The sequence below is a fragment of the Psittacula echo genome, assembly GCF_963264785.1.
Source record: "Psittacula echo genome assembly, chromosome: 11".
Lineage (NCBI taxonomy): Eukaryota > Metazoa > Chordata > Aves > Psittaciformes > Psittacidae > Psittacula > Psittacula echo.
The window spans coordinates 2,960,396-2,981,843 of NC_137746.1; the positions used below are offsets into that span (position 1 = coordinate 2,960,396).

Below are 21,448 nucleotides of genomic sequence, written 5' to 3' on the forward strand. Positions count from 1 at the left end.
TCATTCACGGAATGCCCTCAACAATTTAACCCCCAACAGGGGTTTCACAAGGTTTAACTACCCCACTTCAAAAAACACTGAACTACCACAGAATGGGAATTCCAGGTACTCTTATTTCACCTCATGGATTCACCAGTCCTTGGAGTGAAGGAGGAACATGACCGCTATTTCCAGAACAAGTACAAATCCTCATTACGCTCATCCCGTGCAGCCAGCATCATCACAGGCTGTAGTGAAGGAGGTTTGGCTCAGGTGAACCACTAAATCAGACAGCAATGATTTATGTTTGAAGTTTTCTTTCTCCTCTTGAATCTTCCAAATGTGCTTTTAGCTGCTCAGCGCTGCTGGTGACCAATCCCCATCAGAACAACTTACTGTTGACAACCTGATATCCTCATTGAAATCTTCTGATGGCCAGTCCCAGCCACCGGTGAGGGGGGGAAGCACAAAACCTGGGGTGACTTTCTACCTTTTCCATTGACTTTACGAACAACTGCTCACATTTGTGTATTGAACCTGAGCAAACAGACTGCTCCCAAGCAGAGCAGGAGAAATCATGCCCACTGGAGTGACAGGGAACACAGAAAATAGGGCACAGTCACTACCCTGGCAGTAAAGGTGTCAGTTAAGGCACAAAGTTCTGCTACAAAGCCACTTCCAGAGACTGGCAAGTGAAGGGAATTTGAAGGGAACTGCTCTCTACAGCAGTGATCAAAGCAAAACTTCCTGATACACTAAAACCAGACACTTCAGATACACGTATTTTAGGACACACTTCTTCCTGAAAGAGATCAAACTGCAGAGGAGCAAGTGCTCTCCAGAAGCCATTTGGAACCCAACCTCCAGGCCAAGGCTGCATTCTTGCTGAAGGAAAGCAGCCACCACTCAAGCCTTTCAGAAAAGGAATGAAGTAATGCCTGGTAAAAGGCAGCACCTTCTTTGCTAATTATGAAGTCCTCCATTAAAACAACAGTCAGATACATCTTAAGGTACGGCCAATGAATTTCAAGGCATTGAAGGCATAAAATGTGAATTTCTCTTTTGAAGAAAATAATCAGATCAGGGTTCAAATCCTGAAACAAATCAGTAGAAAGGATCTATTTTAACAGAAGTGCCCATAACCCACACACCGCTGGCTTTCAGGATGGAGCCTGGCCAATACACGTAGTACTGCATTTCAAGTTACTTCCTTTAGAAAATGGCTTTATTCTTAGTGTTTCAGACAATGAAATATTTTAGTACCTCCATTGTAAATGACTCAAACTCAGATTTACACTTGAATAAAGCCAGGCTCAATGAATACAGAGATCCTCTATCTTCCATTTGAGCACTTCAGCAGAGCAGCATGGCAAGAACAAGCAGCTCCGCTCTCAGCTGCACAATGCCACACAACCAGGCACCTCCCTGGCACAGAATTGAGATGGATCTCCAGCACACTCCAACCACCTCAAGTTGTAGTTATTCCGGGTGGAAATTCCTATGCAAGTTTCTAAACCCCATCCAGCTACGTGTCAGTTTATTACACCTGAGATGCAATTAGGATTTGACATGTTTCCATACTTAGTTCACAAGTTTATTATGAAAAACACTGCAGCTCTGTCCTGCAGTCACATTGTTTTACAGAAAAAAAACAGTTCTGTTCAAAGTAATTCACTATCCTTGGACAATTACAAGGGACAATATGGAAGGGCCAAGAGTGGAAAAGGGAACTGAGTGCAGACAAAAAAAAGAAAATCAAATACAATTAAATTAAACAGTATTCCCTGAAAATAAAACCAACAGTTTCAGAACAAATATGAGGCCTTGGTACTTACTTTAAAAATGTTCTTTAAGCTTCAATGATTGTTTGCTGCTACCCTTATCTACAGTCATGCTGAATAAAGCTAGAGCTAAATGGAAAGTTAAATGTATTCACGAGGTGTTAATGTCTACATCTTATTATTTGCAGTCTCTCAGAGAAAGCAAAAGTAACTACAAATAGCGCTATGCCAGAAACTGGTTTCTTGACCAACAATGTTGCTTCAGCATGCAATGAACTGGTTCATTCTAAAGTGGTCACAGTTGTTGACGACAAGAGGCTTTGTATTTGAATATGGCACGTCTTTTGGTCCATGTGAAAACAAGTTTGACTGTTAAATATTTTCTGACACTTTGGAGTTACTGTTGCTCTTCCCGTTTTCTTTAGGTCAACGTACGGTTCATGGCAATACTGTACAGGGCTAAAATCTCTTTACAGGAAGTAGTCTGGGGTGCGACGAGTCACATGCGGTTCACCTCTGCGCGGCGCCGGATCGAACTGCAAGCTGAAAAGCACAGCTATTAATGACACTGCCAGAGTTCCCTTTGCACTCAGGTATGTTTCACACATGAATTACGGTAGCAGTGGCCTTAAATGCAGCTAAGTCTTTTGAACCAGTTAAAGTCTTATTCTAGAGCAAGTGTTCAACTTCTGCTCCTTCTATTAGTATGTATTTATAACCCCCGTATCTTAAAACTCCTGTCAGGATTACTACAAAGGACTGGAGAGAAATGAGTCTTAGATTTAAGAGTCAAACTGGTCACACAGTACTATGTATTTAGAAAGCTGAAGCCTCCGGTGACTGTCAAAGGGGGCAGTTTACCCAATGCTTTTGCCTCATTTACTAGTGAAGCTGCTGCTGAGATAGTTATTTAGAAACCTCATTGAAAAAGACAATGACATCCTGACATCTGAGGAATTCAAGCATTCCAGAAGTCAGGACATCACCTCAGGCATGACAGAGCACTCCTACTCTCAAATCACAGACTTTCATTAAACTCCACTTACACAAAACCAGGGAGTCTCACTTTAATCTGACAGACAAGATGTCTTTAGATGTGACTAACCCAACAATTCCACATTCTCTTCACCTCCCAAAAGCATACAGGGAAAAAGCCCAACCTTAACACAATAATTAAGTAGTACCTTACTACAGCAGCTATCTTAATATCATGGACAATGTAATTCTCATTTTCAAGCATACTTACAAGGAGTATTTTAGAGTATCATCAAGTTCCATGATTGCAGCCTGGTTGCCACAGCGGTAACAGTAATTTGGAGCGCTGAAAATTGTTACTACGTTTCGGTCATGGCACCAGTTGTACCCCTGGAGAGGGAAAGAAAGGGAACGATGACAGCCACCTTCACTACCTGTATCCACCCCATATAACCACCTGACTAACAACCGGATTTTCAATGTGCAAAAACAAGTGGCAGTTGTAGGGTCACCAGAAATAAGATGAAGGCTGTATCTTTGTCTCCTTGAAAGAAAAAGGAGTTTTGGCCTTCATATGTTGCTTCTTACTAGTAAGGAAGAACTAAACATTAAAAATAATGCAATTTATGTGCATTTTTTCATTGAGGGACTCGGCATTTATGTTTAGGAGCCTTTTCACCTACACAGAAATACAATACCACATCTACTGCTAATGTCTCTTTTGGGACATTACTGTGAATTTTCAGAACAGAGGCCAAATTAAAGGTTACTCCACTGTTAGATCGAGAAACTCCTTTAGTAGCACATGAATACTGTCAGAGTGGAGTTTCTGAAGCCTTTCAGCTGGATCAGCAATTGCTGACAACAGCATATGCACATCTCCAACGCACGGAGTATGGCATTAATGGAGCAGCTCTGCAATCAGAAGTTCAAACACCCAGGCTGTCCTGCTTACCTCCATTACCAACTGATGAGCTCTCGAAACCAACGTAAGGCCATTAGCATGGTTAAAGGTTTCTGAAATATCCTGTCCAAATGTATAACCTGCACCTCGAGGAGAAATGCCCCAGCCACCGCGATCATCCGGGTCTGACCATAACAAGTCACACATTGGACCCTGCAAGAGACACAGATGTTTCAGGAACAGAGTGCAAGAAACCAAACCCAAACAAAACCACCATAAACCTCCACGTGCACCACCCCTGCACACCGAGTGCATTTAACACTTTAAATACTGCCAAGTAGGTGACCTGAATGAAGAATATTCATAGCAACAGTTCTCACCTCCGACATCATTCAGTTGTGCCTGTTGTGAGTCCAGGCACACTACAAAGTTTCTTTCTTTAGGCAAGAACCTGCTCCTTCACGAAACTACAACAGGAAGCCAGGCACTTTCAACCTGCTAAGTTGTGAATTTCATTTTCAGCCTGTGTACTCAAGCACCCAGTATGGTGCTGAATCATGGATCCCACCAGTTCAGAAGGTTAGTTTTCAGTACCTCATGGGGAACTTCCTGCAAGCGATCAAGTGCTCTGATGTGATCCAGTGTATCTATCGATGGAGAGAGGCCACCATGTAGACAGAAAATCTGCAACAGTGAGATATAATCAATGTAAATGATATAAACTTCATCTATCAGTACAACTAACTGATCAGTACAAATAGGAGGATAAAAATCAGCAAGAGCTTCCTTTAAAGCTGAGAGCTGCTAGAATACAGTATTACCAGCTCCTTTTACAAGTAGAAATGTTTAACACTATCAGATACCAACATACCTGGCCATCCACCAAGGCAGTTAGAGGCAAGTAATCAAAAAGGTCTGTGAAGTATTTCCAAACGTTTGCATTTCCATATTTTCTTAAACATTCATCGTAGAAACCATATACTTGTGTGATTTGCCTGCTTTCGTGGTTCCCTCGGAGAATTGTGATGCGTTCACGGTACCGGACCTAAATGTAACAGTTTAGAAGCAATAAAACACGTGTCTTCCCAAAAACCCCACAAAACCATCTGCCCCCCTCACCTCCCATCATGTGTCAATAAAGCAATGAAAACCAAACCCTTCTTAAGATGAAGAGTCAATTATAACCTTTGAGCAAGAAGGGATAATTCATTCAAATCTTCAGCTGCCCAATACTCCAGAGATGAATTCTAGATGTTATTCATTGTTACTAGTGGATTTCACTACATCTGGGCATTAAGATGATCTCCCCAAGAGAATTAAGGATTGCTACTCAGGCAAGTAAAAATAAATGCAGCATTAACTGAACCTTTCAGAAGCATCTTAGAAAACCAAGACAGCCAGCATTTAGTTTCTATATATAATACCAATGTAATACAAATCATAAGAGATATTAAACACAGTCAGAAGAGTAAATACATACATTTTTATACAGAATCATACAGCAGAGAAGAAAAGGTACCTTAAGAGCTACAAGCAATGTGACTGTTTCGACTGAATAATAGCCTCTGTCAACATAGTCCCCCATAAACAAATAGTTTGTGTCTGGTGATTTGCCTCCAATTCTGAAAAGTTCCATGAGGTCGTGAAATTGTCCATGGACATCTCCACAGACTGTGACTGGACATCGCACCTCCTGTACGTTAGACTCCTTTGTCAGGATTTCCTTAGCCTGGAGAACAAAACAAACACATACAGTGAATCTGTCCATGAACAGTCATTGCATTCCAAGTACGCTCTATGCACTCTACCACTTGATCTCTTTATAGAATCATAGGATAGTTAGGGTTGGAAAGGACCTTAATCATAGAATAGTTAGGGTTGGAAAGGACCTTAATCATAGAATAGTTAGGGTTGGAAAGGACCTTAAGATCATGTAGTTCCAACCTCCCTGCCATGGACTCCTTCACTGAAGTGCTTGAGATAAGAGCTTACTTAAAATGCCATTTTGCTTTATGCAGCCCTGTATTAGCAGCAGCAATTTGGTTTGATGGTTTCTTCCCCTCCTTGAGGAAGGTATCCCAGGATTAGTTTCCAGCATAAGACAAACTTCAGACTTTCTACACAAATGATTCCATGAAGCCTAAATCAATGATCATCACTGCTCCAACTGAAGAAGTCCATAGGAAACACTAAATCTAATACTCATGCCAGTCTTATCTCCAATTGAAAGCCTGAATTGGACATGACCAAAACCGAGGCTCTCCCTCGGGCAGGTAAGTGCAGCAAAAGCTCTCTGAACAAGCTTTGTGTTTAAGTTGTGTCTTCATGAACCAAAGGAGGGAAACACCTTCCCCATACCATTTTTTCCCCACAGAGCTGTGTATGTAGCAGTTGCAGACAAAGGCAATTTGTGTGAAGAACAAACTAAATATAGCATCAGAAAGGTAACTTTGAAATCCCCCAAATTCCTTATTCGTACCATCACACTGCCAGTTGCTGCAGCTTGTTCTCAGCACAGCCACCAAACACATGCCACAATAATTTTCTAAATCAAGGGGGTATTAGGATTATAAATAGTAACAAGTTTACATCTACAGAGATTTCCATCCCTTTCGACTGCCAGTGCTCCTGTTCAGACAGGATTCCTTTCCTGCCTCACTGCCAGAATGACAAGAGAATGTACAAAAACTATGTTCCATTTTATAACCCAAGGTACCAACAAGATTTGCAGAGACAGCACCAAATACCCATCTATGTGTATGCCACACTGGATCCAAAATGTTCTGAAGCACACATCAGATGGAAGAGCAACACCACATTCATTTTAGGGTCACTTATTCTTAACCTCCTCAAACCCACACTGACAACTAAAGCAGGGTACTCATTTTTGGGGGTTCTGCTAAGTATTTTGAGACAACATTAGAGAATTCACCATAAACCAAAGAGCATTAGAGTTTAAAAAGGGTAGGAAAAGCATTTGAAGTTAAAATCTAAACAGTATATTGAATACTGGGTATTGACATGAGCCAAGCCATTAAGAAACATGCTGTCCACCCTCTTCATGAAGCTGTCAGCTGCACAGAAGTGGTCTCACTGTTGCTGCACATGGTCCAGGCTAACCACCACAGTCACCACTTCAAACAAGAGGAGCACCAGCCACACACAGGTGTGTGTGGAAGGTCATGAAACTCAGTGTTTCATTCAATACTGGGAAGAAACGCAATTGTGGTTTAGCACCCTGCACAACACTGAACATTAGATATTACAGCATGAGCAGCAGAGTTAAATCACTCTACAGACATATTTACATCAAAAGTCAATCTCACGTGACAGTTTCCACTCATGCTCTGCCTAGTACTAAAGATAGGTCATTGCTGGCTTGTGGTTGGTGCTAAAAGTGTACATTTATTTTAAGATAGCCTGACTGAAGTTCATTTTTATGCAGTGACACTCACCGGATGTTTTGAAGGTGTTTTAACAGCTTTCACCTCTTCTAATACACTATTACATTCAGAACCTTTAGCCACCTTAATTCTTTTGACACAGAACACTGCAGATGCCGATAGTGCTTCAACATGAAAAACCTCCTCTGTAATTAGGATGCTTTCTACTGCTGTGTTTTCTTAACGCAGTGGAAGCACTGCACAAGGAATGCAGCATTCATTTTTCATCAAAGGCATGCAACGTTTATGCTGACTGAGATTAAACTGGCACCGTTCTCAGCAATGGAGCTGTTGCTTCCTCAGTTTCTGAAATATTAAATCACTCAGATATGCATATGACCAAACACCTAGATAAGTCAGACAGCTACTCTCATGGAAAAAGACTGTTCCAGATCAACCTGCAAAACAGCAATCTCCATTTAAATCCTGCAGTGGGGGAATGCTGGTGCAGGGATTTCAGCATTTCCATGTTCTAAGTTTCATGGAATACTGTGTTACAAACTGCTCAGTCCATTTACTGCCTTATGTCCCACAGCATTAACAGTGGCATATGCTAATGTGCTTAAGCAGTATGTTTGCCTCTACTAAAGAACTTCAGAAGAGCTGGAAGTAGAAAAAAGTAACAAGTGAAACCAAACAAGTGCCTCATGAACCATACCCACACGTCCACATTACATCAATTCCTATGAAAGGGTAAAGCAAAATATGGTTTAACACACTGTACCATAACATAAGTTAGTACAGTAACAGCACATATAGTACTAGAATTTCACAATTCAAGCCCCACGGAGGTAAGCTGTCGCTGCTGAAGTGTCTGTGACCCTGACCCTGTACTGGACCCCACCACCCTGCGCAGTCTCATCTGGTTCCACTCCCTCATTACTGATCTTTGCTCCGAGATCCACAATGACGCTACTTGCTCAGCCACATCGTGCAACTCCATCCTCTCCCCCAGCAAACCGGGCTTCCCACCAGCAGCTCTCTTACACTTCCTCACAGCGAGGAACGAGTAGAGCATTTTTCAGCAGCCTTCAGTACAGTGTACTTCTCGATCAAACCACCTGATGATGCCGAACTAGAGAGGCACACACCGAATTCCTTGTACTTCAAAACCCCGCTGACCTATTGCCATGATGCCGATAGTGCAACACTTGGCAGTATTTTGCCATCAGCATTTTGAAACATCCAGGTTTCATTGCCTGTCACCAAGATAAACAATTATGCAATTCTGAACCAGATTTTTCTCGAACTCTTACTAGTGCTTTTATTTCCCAGTCTTCTCTCAGTGCTTAGCAATTCTTAACATTAAGACAGCATGTCTTCAATCCTTCTAAGGATTGATGATAACCCCACACCACAGGAAGTTTAACATGGGGTGGCATTCTATGATTTAAAATAGATTAACTTAGGCAAGAACTCGGTATCCCAGCCTACTACATTATGGTTAATACCCTACCTCCAAATCAGCTGAACTGTTTATTCAGCACTACACACTCTCAGCTTTCAAAATCAAGTGCAAATGAATAGAGACTAAGACTGAAAAGAACCCATTACATTAAGTTGATAAATGCTGACTTTACAGCCAAGCACCAATAAAGTCTAATGCAGAAAAACCATGTAGCTATCAGATATGGCTGCACAAGATCGTAAGAACTAAGAAAATGCTGTCATAGACAAATGCTGAGGTGGAAAGTCACGTATTTTACTTAGTGCAACCTCAAAATTCACACAATAAGCACGTATCAAGTACACTTAAGCTTAGTCATAGTGACAGGAATTCATTCCTACTTGGTATCTGAAACATTGGCTTACTCAGCCATTTTGATGGAAGAAAGCAACCTGTACCATCCCAAAACACCCAAAAGACAACCAGAATAAAACCATTACTGGGTTAAACACACAGAAAACAACAAATTTTCACTTTATTGTAAGGCAAGTAGCTGGTATTTAAGAATTAAAACATTCTGGACTGCTGCACATCTCCACGGCCAGATGAACAATAAAGCACTGTTCTGTTGCCTCTGTTTACAAAGCACATTCATGCAGAACACTGTTCTTAAAATACAAAGATTAGCTTCATTGTTTTAGGACAATGCAAGATCCAAGTGTAAACTCTGCATTTTACAATGAATAGTCAGGGACATTAATTAAAAACCCTGTAGGACAATTAAAGCTACCGTATGATTTTCAGGTCTTCACAATGAGATGCAGGGGCTGTATGTCTGCAGAGGTATCTCCTATTTCCCTGGTTCCCTGTATGTATCTTTACCATATACACCACAGATTAATGTTCCAAAACAAGTGCCGTATAAGCTGTAATCCATCCATTCTCTCTTCCAACTTACTCTGAGCACAAGCAAGTTTCCCTCATAAGCAGAGTACATCACCAACCCTGCCAAACAGAACTCATTTCAAGTGGTCCATTTCTAAAAAAACCCTATTAATCCATCTGTACCCAAATTCCTTTGTGTTTCCAGAACATACCAGAAGGTTCTCAATTACTCTAACCCCTTCTTAGCACCATACATTCTAGCAGGAGCTCTGCCAACTCAAACGAAGTATCTACCCTGAAAAAGATTACTACTAACTCAGTAAAGGAAATACAACCATTAGTTTAATCTGACAACACAGCTCCAAAGTCATGCTTGCAGATGGTACCATGTCAGTCTTGGCAGACCAGAATTCACACCTGCAACCCACCACGCTGTCTAGTAAAGTGAGTGTGGAGAAGCATCCACTGTAACCAAGGAAAATAATGGGTATTTGTAGTTACCATAAAGATGCTTCAATGAGATCTAAGACTTAAATCACACCCATAATTTCCTGTCATCAAGATGCACAGGATGTGACTAAAGGCACAATGATCAGCTAATTGGGATGAACACTGGCTTTAGCTGGCCTGACACTGTGGCCTGGAACAGAGTCCAGTTCCAAGCAAAGTCATTCATTACAGTCAGCAAGTCTTCTGCAGAGTGAAAGCATTCACTTCTTTCAATTTTAGCGTTTCCCCCACTCTTTACTTGCAGAGGAAAGGGAACACATTCAGACAGAAGACTCACCATTTTTAGAGCAGAAGGGATTTTCATTCATTGTCTGACATTTTAAACAAAACTTGAAAAATGAGGCCTCCAAACCCACCCTTCTATGATGAAGGTGTGAGGCAGATAATGTATCACACAAATGGGAGACCAAGTCATACTGCTGGGAATACACTGAGGAGTTCATTGTGAATGGAGAAGTGGGAACAAAATTCAAATACAAAGCTCCCCACTGACATTTAATTATTTAGCATTCCAAAGTAAGACCGACCAGGATTTCTATCCACACAGAAGAAGCCACAGCAGCAAAATACTCTTTTCCCAGGACTGAAGGAGAAGAAAAGGGATCTGTTTCCTCTCTAGTTTGTGACATCTCCACTTCTAAACTCTTTCACTACCAGCAATGCTGCAGGTTTAGAACTCAGTGAAGCAAAACAAGGTACGCCTGGTCAGTCACAGCACAGCTCCTGAGAACACGTCATGATGTGGTCACTATATTTGCAGCCTTCATTTTCTTGGCATAGGGCACACAGAACTAACAAATTGTCTCAGAAGTTCCATTTTAATTCCAAGTGCACAAAATGAAAGGTTTGCAGCTTATGCATCAATGCCTGTCAGTGAACAAGAACAGACAATTAACTAACCAAAAAGCATAAAATTCAATCAGCTTTATATCTCACAACACACAGGAATGTACCCTTGTTCACTGCTCCACTACCCAGCAACAACTCCCTTACTCCTTTAGCAATTTCTATTTGGTTAGAAGAGAGAAAGTTAAACACAAGATGTCAGCCAAAGGAAGATCAATCCTCATGCCAGTGCTACATGTAAGATGAGACAACTTTCCTTCTGTTAATTCAAGGTCCACACAAAGGCACCCAGGTGGTAAACTTCTGCCAAACAACCCTCTAGTCCTTTGTACTGCAAAGCAAGGACTGACACCATTCATAGCCCTGACAGTCCCCTCCACACTTCCATTTGGAGACATCATCAGCAGTCCTACACACTCAGCATGACTGGAAGGAGTGTTCTGTCCCTTGGAGGCAGATTTAGGAGAAGGGGAACAGCTATTTAAGTAGCAGTAGTTGACAAGATCAGATGGAAAATGAGGATGGGAAATCTTTGCCTCATAAAGACCTTAGTGCCTTTAACCTTGAATTAAAAGAAAAACAAAGACTAGAAAAATCTTTTAAGAGAAATATAGGAGGCCAAATAGCTCAGGAAAGGCAGACACCTTCCGCTCTACACTAGAGTTCCAAGGAACACAGCAACAATAGCAACACATAAAGCTGACCGCTTACACAGACAGGATCTTCATCCCATCTGTAGAACAAGCTCTGTTCATCTTGTATCATTCCAGTTATTAAAATAATAAAAGAATGAGGCTAAAACTATTCCCAAACTAGCTGTACCTCATATCCCCAAGTCAGGCTTCACGTAGTAAACCCAAATGGTTTCTCTTTTGCTCAAATAACTCCAAGCACAGCTAGGAAGGGTCATGTTAAAGGATACCATTGGAGAATAGGGTGGGCACATGTGTCAAAACTCAAGAAATGCATTCAAACTAGCACACATGTAACACCTCTATTGGAAGGTATTGTCAATATACCTAGCAGAAATGTTGGAGACCTGACTATTGAACAATTGAGCTCCAATATTTATTATTTAGCCAGGAATAAACTAGTTTTCCAGCTAAACACACCACTTAAAAGGAACCAAGGGCAACAACTGTGTTACTGAGCACAGATGTAGTGTTTAAGGGCTCCTAAGCAAGTATGGAAATCCAATCACTGCTCCATTGACTCTCCTCACACAGCCCTTTGTCCGAAGCCTCCGCACCTCCTGCAGACACAGCAGCCAGGGTGGTTATTACACTGTTTAAGGCAACTCAGATGACAACCTGAAAATGGTAAGGGAGCAATCACAGAGCAGGACTGTCATCAGATCTGCCTAGGCAGCAGCCTAACCACAGCTACCCTTTGGAAAGGACATCCATTTGCAGCCTCATCCGTGTCCTGAGCCTTAAACTGGTAGGACTCAAGTAGGAACTTGTTGTGACTTACAAGTGCTTACTTCTGTTACTTTAAAATAACTTCTAAACCAACACAAAAATACCCTTCACTCCTATTTGATCACAACTAATGTTGTAATTAAAAAACCCACCTGTCAGCAGAATTCCATTTTACAGAATTTACCAGAATTGGAGAAAGAATTAGAAAGCTGCTGATGCTACAAGACCTAGCACATACACGACTAAATTCTCATACACACAAGCGCTGTAAGTATAATCAGGACTAGGTGAGAAGCCTGGCAAGGCCGATGCTTCAAATGCCTTTTGTGTAAAAAGACAATTTCCATTTTATATTACCAACCATCACAAAAAGGAAAAAACACACAGCACTGGGAATGAAAGGATCTTTTTTTGTGGAGTGTTCCAGAATAATCTGAAACACACTTATTAAAATGTCACCAAGGGCTTTTTGCAATACACCTGCAACTCTTGAGAAATGAAGGTTTAATTATATGCACCCATCAACAGCTTGATCCCCAGGTATCTTCAACGAAGCAGCAGCAAATGTGTTCTAAACCATCTTCTGATCTCCCACAGCCCCGGGAACAACTGAAGAAGCCCCTCCACACACAGCACTGGCAGCAGTGCAAGGGTTTCCTTGTCACTGAATCCAGGAGATAGTGCAGTAGCAAGCAGGAACTGAAATGCTGCACCTTCCAGATCCATGTTCTTCTGCTGGGGTAGGGGTGGAGGGACACAAATGTCCAATACACAGCCCATGGAAACTCTCACTGATTGGAAGATTTGTTGGAGAGGGTTTTTCAGTTGATTTACAGCCAGTTCAGACAGCAACATTCATTTTTACAATCAGCTTAGTTTGAAGAATAGTTCTATGTGATGGTTACGTGTAAGGATGTGGAAATGCAGAAGCTAGCTAATGGAAAAGCCCCGGCAAATGCAGCTGGGGACAGTTTAAACCATTCACTTTTGGCCAAAAATAATCGGCTAAGAAAGGCAACTCTCAACAGCAGAGGAGGCAGAAGGGATCATGTGCCTGCCTCTGTCTGAAAAAGAAATGGGGCAGACATCTCAGGGCAGAAATAGCTTAAAATACAGGAGTGAGATCCACAAAACTTGCCAGTGCCATGCATTAGAGGAACTGAACTTGGGTTGCACAGGCAAGGTTTTTTGACCCAAAAGAAAGGTTCAGCATTACATACTGCCCTCCCAGACCTACGGCACTTAACCTAAGCAGCTCACACACTGCAGTGGGTCCATGCATGTTTGGTTAGTTCTCAGCCATGATCAGTCTCTAGGTTGGAAGATCTGGTGTTAAACAAAGGTGGAAGTTCTGCAACAAGGAAAAACATTAAAAAATACACCATTGACAAGGAACATACCAGAGAACAGGATGGCCCAGAAACATATTTACACTATGAAAATTAACACTGGTGACAAATCAAAAAGCAAATGAAAGCAAGATCACTGTCACAGATCAAAAGCTGCAGGAAACAAGGCTTGAATCAAGGTTTCTGGAATGCTTTCTCAGTATCAGCCCTTCACTTAGTTTAAAAGATTTTGGGATAGCAGCACTGTCTATTCAGAGACTAGTAATTCAAGCACATGAGAAGAGAACCCAAACACTCCACAAAGCATATGACCATCCTGTCATCTTGTTCTACAAACTCCATGCCACATTCAAACCCTCTGAATTACAGACTGGTATTTCCAAGGGAGAGACTCTGACATCTCTGCCTCCACCTGCACTAGACTGCTAAAATAACCAGTGGAGACTCTATGCACAGATTCAGCTCATTCCTTTAAGCATTTTTAGACTAACATCCCACCTTCCTGAGCAACGCACACCCCCACCACCTGTGAGAAAAGAGCATTTAATACACTGGTGAGGAGGCAAGACCCTCACAAAGTATATGAAAACAGTGTTGCAAACCAGCATCCTTTCATTCAACATGGCCAGTGGAAAAACCCTCACCTGGCAATAAGGACTTCCTTTCTCCTCTGTTCATGGACAACAGTCAATAAACAATTCAGTGTTCACAGCACAAACACTGCTGGTACATAACAGTGACTATACAGCGGACATCTTAAACACTTCAAACCTTGCACTGATCAAATCCTTAAGCAAAGCATGTACAACTGGTCACACAACTGATACAACATAAAATACACCACACACAGCAAGCCTGGAGTAGCTTAGCTGCCACTTGGAGGATCCTATTTCTTCAAATCACCTGTGGAAGCATTATGTATTATTCATGGTTGCAAATTATTCCTAGACTTGGAAGACATTTCTCCTAGTTACCACCACCCTGCAGGTAACCAGGCACAACGCAAGATGCATTAAGTAAGTAACTGGGATACACGAATGGCCACATTTAATTGTCATGTTTGTATGTAGCTGTTAAGTGCTTTAGATATCAATAGTGAAATACAAGAGAGCCCTCAGGCTTACTCCTATTAGGCACCAGTCTGCACACATGAAGTCCCAGCAGATCAAGAAATACCAGTCAGAAGGATCATCTGATCAAACAGTGTTACTGGGGAAAAGCCCTCGCACAGGTATTCTGAGTTGTTTACTTGAACTAACCCAAGCTACAAATCAAAGTGGTGAAGAATGACAGTCTATACCTAGTAGGGTCTTTATCTGTCCTTTGGAACAGTAGCTATATTTGACACTGTCCTTAACACATTAAGCTATTTATGGAAAAACATAACCTTTGGGTGTGATTACATCCACAAAACTACTTCAGACAATCAAAGCGTGAAGCACAGCTCAGCAAAGTTTCTGAGCGTCAGCGCTGGAAGCATGGAACATGTTAAAGCAAATGCTGTCCCTCAGCAGGAGAGCACACAACTCAACCAGTGACCTGCTTTCACAAACCCAGCTTCCACTCAAGGCAGCAGAGATGACCTGACAGAACAGTCTTCAAGAGTCTATTTCAAATTCCTTGCATCAGCACTCATGTAGGAATTTACTCTCAGCAGAAAGTCCCAGTAAATCCACCTGTAGTTATCAGCAACTCATCTTTCCTTAACATAAACAGCCACGTGGCTCTGCTCTGCAAAGTGCTGACCGCAAACTAGTCACAGAAACGGAATTTCAGCTCAAGCACAGTATCATGCTACCCAGAGAAATGCTACCTTTGCTCCGGAACTGGCTCATATCCACTCAACTCAAGGCAATATGAGGCTGCTGAATGCTATTTTTCAGGTAGACTTCTCTCACATTCTTGTGGTCTCTCAGAACACAGCAGTTGAGGCACACAACTTTCTGTGACCTTTCCTTTTCTCTCCCATTATTTTAGTGATGAGCACTAGGCATTTATCCAGAAATACAGCTCACTTCCATCCTTCACTGGGGAAAATGAAGATGTCATCTTGCGCAATAACGATGATGGGAACTACAGTATCCTCAGGAAGGCATTTCTGATGGTCTGCACGCTCCTCACCCATCTAAAACCCCAGTAAATGGAAAGCTTTTTGTGTACTCCTCATGCTCCTATAAGTTACCACAGAACCTTACAAAACACACCCTCTCACACAGTATCCAGGACCCTGCACCAGCATCAGCTCATAAATGATGGCAAGTGGAATACTCACCCCTCCAGCAAAGCAATACAAGGAAGAAGCTGAATTGATGTCACTGGAGATGCACATGAAAAATAGACAGTGACATTGCCACTTGCTTGCAACACACAAACTGTATCAGATGGTACCAATTTTAAGTTACTGGAATACTAGTGAACTAAAATCTGTACTCAAGCAGAACCTGTCTGGCCAAAGCCACAAGCTCTTTAATAAGTTCATAGACAGTCCTCTGGAAGCAATTTAATCCAAACCAACACGCGGTAGTATTTGAAGGCATGGTGCCAAATTTAAACTATCCTAATTGCTCCTCGTGGCAGGTACACCAGCTTCTTTAAAACCCAATACATCAGTAACTTCCCATATTCCATAATTCCCAGTTCCCAAGCAGTCAATAAATATTTCTACCTTCAGTCTAGAAATGCAGGAACACGTAAAAGCTTCAGTAACCAAAAGAACTGCTCAGCTATTATGTTACATCCAGAATTAGAATCCAATTGGAAAATGCAGCTGGATGTTACTAAAGGGGATCTATCCCGGGCTGATTTTATGACTCAATCAACACAGTACTCGAACATCTGAGTCTCAACATCCTCAATCCATCACCATAAAATTAAACGGCTATATGGGACATCAACTGTCTGCTCAGAGAATTTCATGGAACCCAGAACCTCATTCAGAGGAACCAAAGTCCCAAAGCTAATCCACCCTTCAATTAAGTTATAAACGCGGCTGTGCTTATTTATAGCATGAAAAAGAAGAAAATCAAAGCTGTTGCGTTCCAGCAGCAGCTCTTTACCCCGTCTTTACCATCAGCTTTTACTTTCATTGCAATAAGCGACGCTTCCAGAGCTGCTTTAACGTTCTAACCGTGTCGTGACAGCACAGCGCGCCGATTCACCCGCGATACCCCTCACACGCCCTGCCGCGCCAAGTGAGGCTCGCGGAACGCCAGGAAGAGCCGGTACCGGTGCAGTGCATCCCGGCCGGGCCCCCCCCGCCGCAGCGGGATGGCGGCCCCGCTCGGGGGTCTCTCCCGAGAATCCCGGCAGCGGCGCCATTTTAGGAGGCGATGAAAAGGCGGGAGGCGGAGCCAGGTCCCAGCGCAGCGGGAGGGGGCGCGGATCCGCCCGCGGAGGGGCCGCGGCTCGCCGGGCTCCCCGAGAAGCCCCGGCCCGCCGGGCCCGCTCACTCCCAGCGCCTCTTCCCGCGCCCCGCCATAGAGGCGCCTCCCCCCGCCCGGCAGCGCCTTCCCCGGCTCCGCGGCCGCTCGCCTTCCCGCCTAGAGGCCGCCGCGGCCCCGGCACGGAGCGCCGCCTCCCGTCAGCGACCAGCCCCTAAGTCCCTCTGCCGCGGCCCCAGCGCCAGCCGCTCCTCACCTTCTCACAGAGGCTCTTCACCTGCCCCTCGGAGAGCTGCTTGCACTCGTTGAGCTGCTCCACCCACTGGTCGAGCTCCTTGGTGAAGACCTTCTCCTCCATCCCGCTCTCCCCCTCCTCACCGGCTGCTGCTACTACCGCACCACCCTGGAGGTCCCTGCGATCCGCGCTCCCAGCGGCAGGACGGGACGGACGGTGCCGGGTCCGGTGTGCGGCGGGCGGCGCGGCGCTCCCCGCTGCTGCAGCTCTGCCGCCCGCTGCCTCGCACCACACCGTGTAATGGCCGCCGCTCCTGACGTCACCGCCTCGGCTTCCACTACGGGGAGGAGGAGGGAGACGCCGGAGGGGGGAGCTAAAGGCGCATGCGTCGCCTTTGGGCGGGGCAGCGCTTGCGCGCTGGGGAGGACCAGCGCAGCGGCGGGAGGCGGCCGCGCCTGCGCGGAGGCACAAAGCGGCGGGGAGCAGTGTCCGTGAGGGGATGGCAGGGGTGGGCTTTGCCGCTTTCTGAGGTGCGGGGTCTCGGTGAGGGGCTGCGGGCTTTACCTGCCCCAGCACCGCGCTGCGCCTCCTTTGGGCTGAGACCTAGTGGTCTTTTCAGCAGGGGTGCACCTGAGGGAGGTGGAGTGGCCTAGCCCGCAGCGCTGAGGCGGGAGTGAAGGGCGCTGCCGTGAGGGGTTGCTGGTTGGCTGTGGTGGTTCCTGCTCCTTCCCGGCAGAGCCGTTAGGGCAGTGAGGCGGTCGGGCCCCGTTCCCCAAGGAGCACGAACGGGGCAGAACGCCCGGCTGCTGAATGCTTGTTGAGTGTCTCTTGTGTTTGCAGTCGGTTTGCGGTGTTGGTGCTTTTCCCGGTAGTCCTGAGGAACATCACCTTGTTCCTCTGGGAACAAGGAAGCGGAAGGCACTTGGTGGTGTTGGGTACTTAGAAATAAATCTTTTCAGCTCGACCAAGAGCGTTAAATAATACCTGGTTTGTGCCACCACGTAGTGCTTTGGTCAAAAAGACTGTGTTGCATTTCTTGCCTGTAAACCATTTATACTGAAAGAGTTCTTGGAAGACTTGTGTTTATTATGACCCTTTAGAAGAGAAAGTATAAGTGAGGTGTGGTGTAAGCTTTTAGCAAAATACAGGAAACTAAGAGTGGAGCTCAGCTGCCTTGGTGTACTCAGACATTGCTTTCTGCCTAACAAAAGATGTCAGAAGGAAATAAGATGCAGTAAGAAGGAATGAAAGAAGCATCTGTGACTTGTAACAGGTTAAGTATTATATTGCACTTGGCATCTTAAATTACAGAGGTATTGGTCAAAGCAAAATTTCCCTTAAATAACCTCCGAAAGACATGAAATTACAATTTAAAAAACCTACATTCTTTCACTGAAACAGCTCAAAATTGGGACAAAATGTACCCTGTTGGAATTGCCCAAACCACAAAGACTTTTCCTGGTTTATAGGTGGCAATTGTCTCAGGGTTTGCCCAATACAGGCTCTAGATTGTTAAATTCTTTGTGTACTGTTGAAGCAAATCACCAATTACACAGTGAGCAAGGGGAAAAGAATGTTTGCTTTCCTAGGTCAGTCTCGGTTTCTTGGTGTCATACTCTCCCAGTCGACATCAGTTTGTTCAAATGACTTAATTCACGTGGTTTGCTTTACTTCCAGGATGCTTTTGCTCTTTTTACATAGGTTTCCCTCTTCAGATGCTCTTAGTTTTGTACTTAAAGTAGTAGAAGGTGAAGTTGTTATACATTGAAAAATGGCAGGCTTCAAGAGTTGCACACCCAAAGTAATCTTGGACAAATAAATGCAAAGGACATGAAGCAATAATTTAATCTCTTGTGTAACTTGCCAAGCTAAAGTTTATCATCTTCAATAGCTGTTGACCTCCTGGCATAATCAGATGTTTTCAGACCACATTTAGCTCTGTATTTCCCACACAGATAGTGAAATTCTTGATGAAACTTAAGGAGATTACACCTTTGAAGTCCTCGTGGTGTTGGCATTACAGGTAATTATGCTTCTCTCTGTGAAAAAATACTCATTACTCATAATTTTTACTTATTTTCTACAACTTTCAGAAAAATACAGACCTATGACTTCACTACTCTTTGCTACTCTATTGCCTGCACCCATCTGTGTTTCTGGAATATGGAGTGAGAGAGGAAACATAAAACCTCCTCAGCATCAAGGAACTACTAATGTGGTTTATTCAGTTGTGAAACTACAACCAGAGTCCTGTGATGCCTTATCTGCTAGGTGTGGGGCAAGCACAGCTACTGTGGATTAGACAGGGCTCCTTGTGGATTGCAGTAGTAATCACTGCTGTCTTCAGAGCACTTGTGGTGGTTCCCAAACCCACCACTGGCTCACAGAAGCAGTGAGAAAAGCTCCTAAGAAAGGAGCCCTTTTTTGTTTGAAAAGACTCAGTTATAGCTCTTCACTGGCAGGACAAACAGTGCTTTGGAAGGGGTAGGTGATTCAGTGCTCGCTGCTTGCAGCTGAAGCCATGCCATTGACTAGGGGAGAATTCAGGATTCAGTTATTTGGATGCTCACAGAGAAAGGGAAGCTTTGGGTTCCGTCTCCATGGCAAGCATTAGCTCTGTATTTTATCAGGGTGTTTTGAACAGTCTGTATGTGGATCAGAAATCAGATCTCATTCCTCCCTCCTACTTGAAAGCCCTAATCAATAGTTTAGAGAACCATGGCTGCTTTTCTCTTCTTTCTCAGATAGTTATCTGAGCCTTCAAAGGAGAACAAAATAATGACAGAATACCCATTGTGTTGCATAAGTTGGGGGTTTGTCAGTACCTCAGATACACAGTAAGATTGCACTGCGAGTTGTGAGATGACAGTGATACCCCTTCACATTTAATATGTGAAATACCCCAGGTTTTTGTGTGTGGTTTGTAACTAAGGAGATGGGCTGGGTGCGGTGATGAGTCAAGGGCAGCCCGCGCTGCGCCACGCAGTCCCAGCACTTGAGTCAGTGACAAGTGTGTTGTGTGTATGCCATTCCTTCAAAAGGAGAACAATTGCAGCTCACCGCCCTAAAGTGTTGGAACTCAGAGTTGGAGGGTTGTTCAACTGCTTTGCAAAGCCACCTGTAGTGCCAACTAATTGTGTAACGGTCTGAAATGAGTCTGGAGCTCATTGATGAGTGTGTCAGCAATTGCAATAATCTTATCAGTTACTGTAGTAACAGCAACGTTTCCATTGCAGTATGAGAGACAGCAGTCAGTGTTTAAACTCCAGATCCATATTGCTACGTGAATGTAGTGTTGATTACACATTGGAGAGTAAGGAACACGTAAACTGTTTTTCTCATGCTTATCTATCTCCCTGAATGTTTTACTGGTTCTCAGTTACCAGTCAATGCATGTCTGCAGTGTCTATTGCTGTGGTGGCTTAAGGGTAAAGGCAGATTTAAAAGGCTATATGATATTGTAAAAATGAGTTGCCACCTTTTGATGTAGGGCTGGCTTCTTTGATGAGTAGACTTTTTGGTGAGCAAAGAGTATAGGCACTGATATTTCAGGGGAAAAGGGACTGTTCCTGATCAGATGAGGTCAGAAGCATACAACATGTAACCTCTCACATATTCAGATACTGAGACAAAATATTGTACGTTTTGTGTCTTAATAGTCCTGTTAAGTCCGATAAATCCTGTGATCTGTGGCAGAACAACTGCTAAAGATGGGAGCTAGGAGCTATTTACATCAGATATTAGTGTTGTATCAGCATGAGCAAGTATTTCTGTATCTTTGACTCATACTAGAGTCCAGATAGCGCGTGACAAAGCCACTGACATCAGTAACACCACTATCAGGGGGGAAGCCTCCTCACTTCAACAGTTCAATTAACTGGCTTCTGCAAAGGGTGGAATCTCGTTATTAATCATCTTCTATACCACAAAACATGTTACTTGAAATTTGCTAGTTCGTAGTTTGCTGTGGTGCTGTAGAGAGAGCAGAAGTGTGCAGTCTCGCTGAAAGAAATGGTTACAGACTGTGAAAATCACATTTTCAAGTCACTATGGATACAGATATTTCCTAGTCAAGACCCTTTAAAAAGCTAAGGAAAGGGGCCTCATTCACAAATAGTAGGTTTTTAAGATTCTGCAACTATTTGTGTTCTACTTTTTCCCCATGAGTACTAAATGCTGCTTTCAGCTTGTGCATCCAGCCTGGCACTGGCTCCAGTTGCTGATGAAGTGGGTGCATCACTGAGCACCTGAGCTGTGTTCCTCCTCAGTCTGAAAGTGCTATGTTATCATCTCACAGTTTTAATCTTTAGAGCACTTGACAGATCCTCCCACTGCCAGGACAAATGCTATCAC

The 21,448-nt window shown here is 43.6% G+C and overlaps 1 protein-coding gene across 1 annotated transcript; it reads right to left on the bottom strand.

Annotated features, from left to right (window-relative positions):
* Positions 1–1,560: 1,560 nt before the first annotated feature.
* On the bottom strand, positions 1,561–17,406 carry PPP2CA (protein phosphatase 2 catalytic subunit alpha). The gene is made up of 7 exons (XM_080626967.1): positions 17,117–17,406; positions 5,159–5,368; positions 4,511–4,684; positions 4,234–4,323; positions 3,691–3,852; positions 3,007–3,125; positions 1,561–2,303 (listed from the first exon to the last, which is right to left on the bottom strand). The coding sequence occupies exons 1-7, from the start codon at positions 17,216–17,218 to the stop codon at positions 2,231–2,233; spliced, it is 930 nt and encodes a 309-aa protein (XP_080483093.1). The 5' UTR covers positions 17,219–17,406; the 3' UTR covers positions 1,561–2,230.
* Between the last annotated feature and the right edge of the window lie 4,042 nt (positions 17,407–21,448).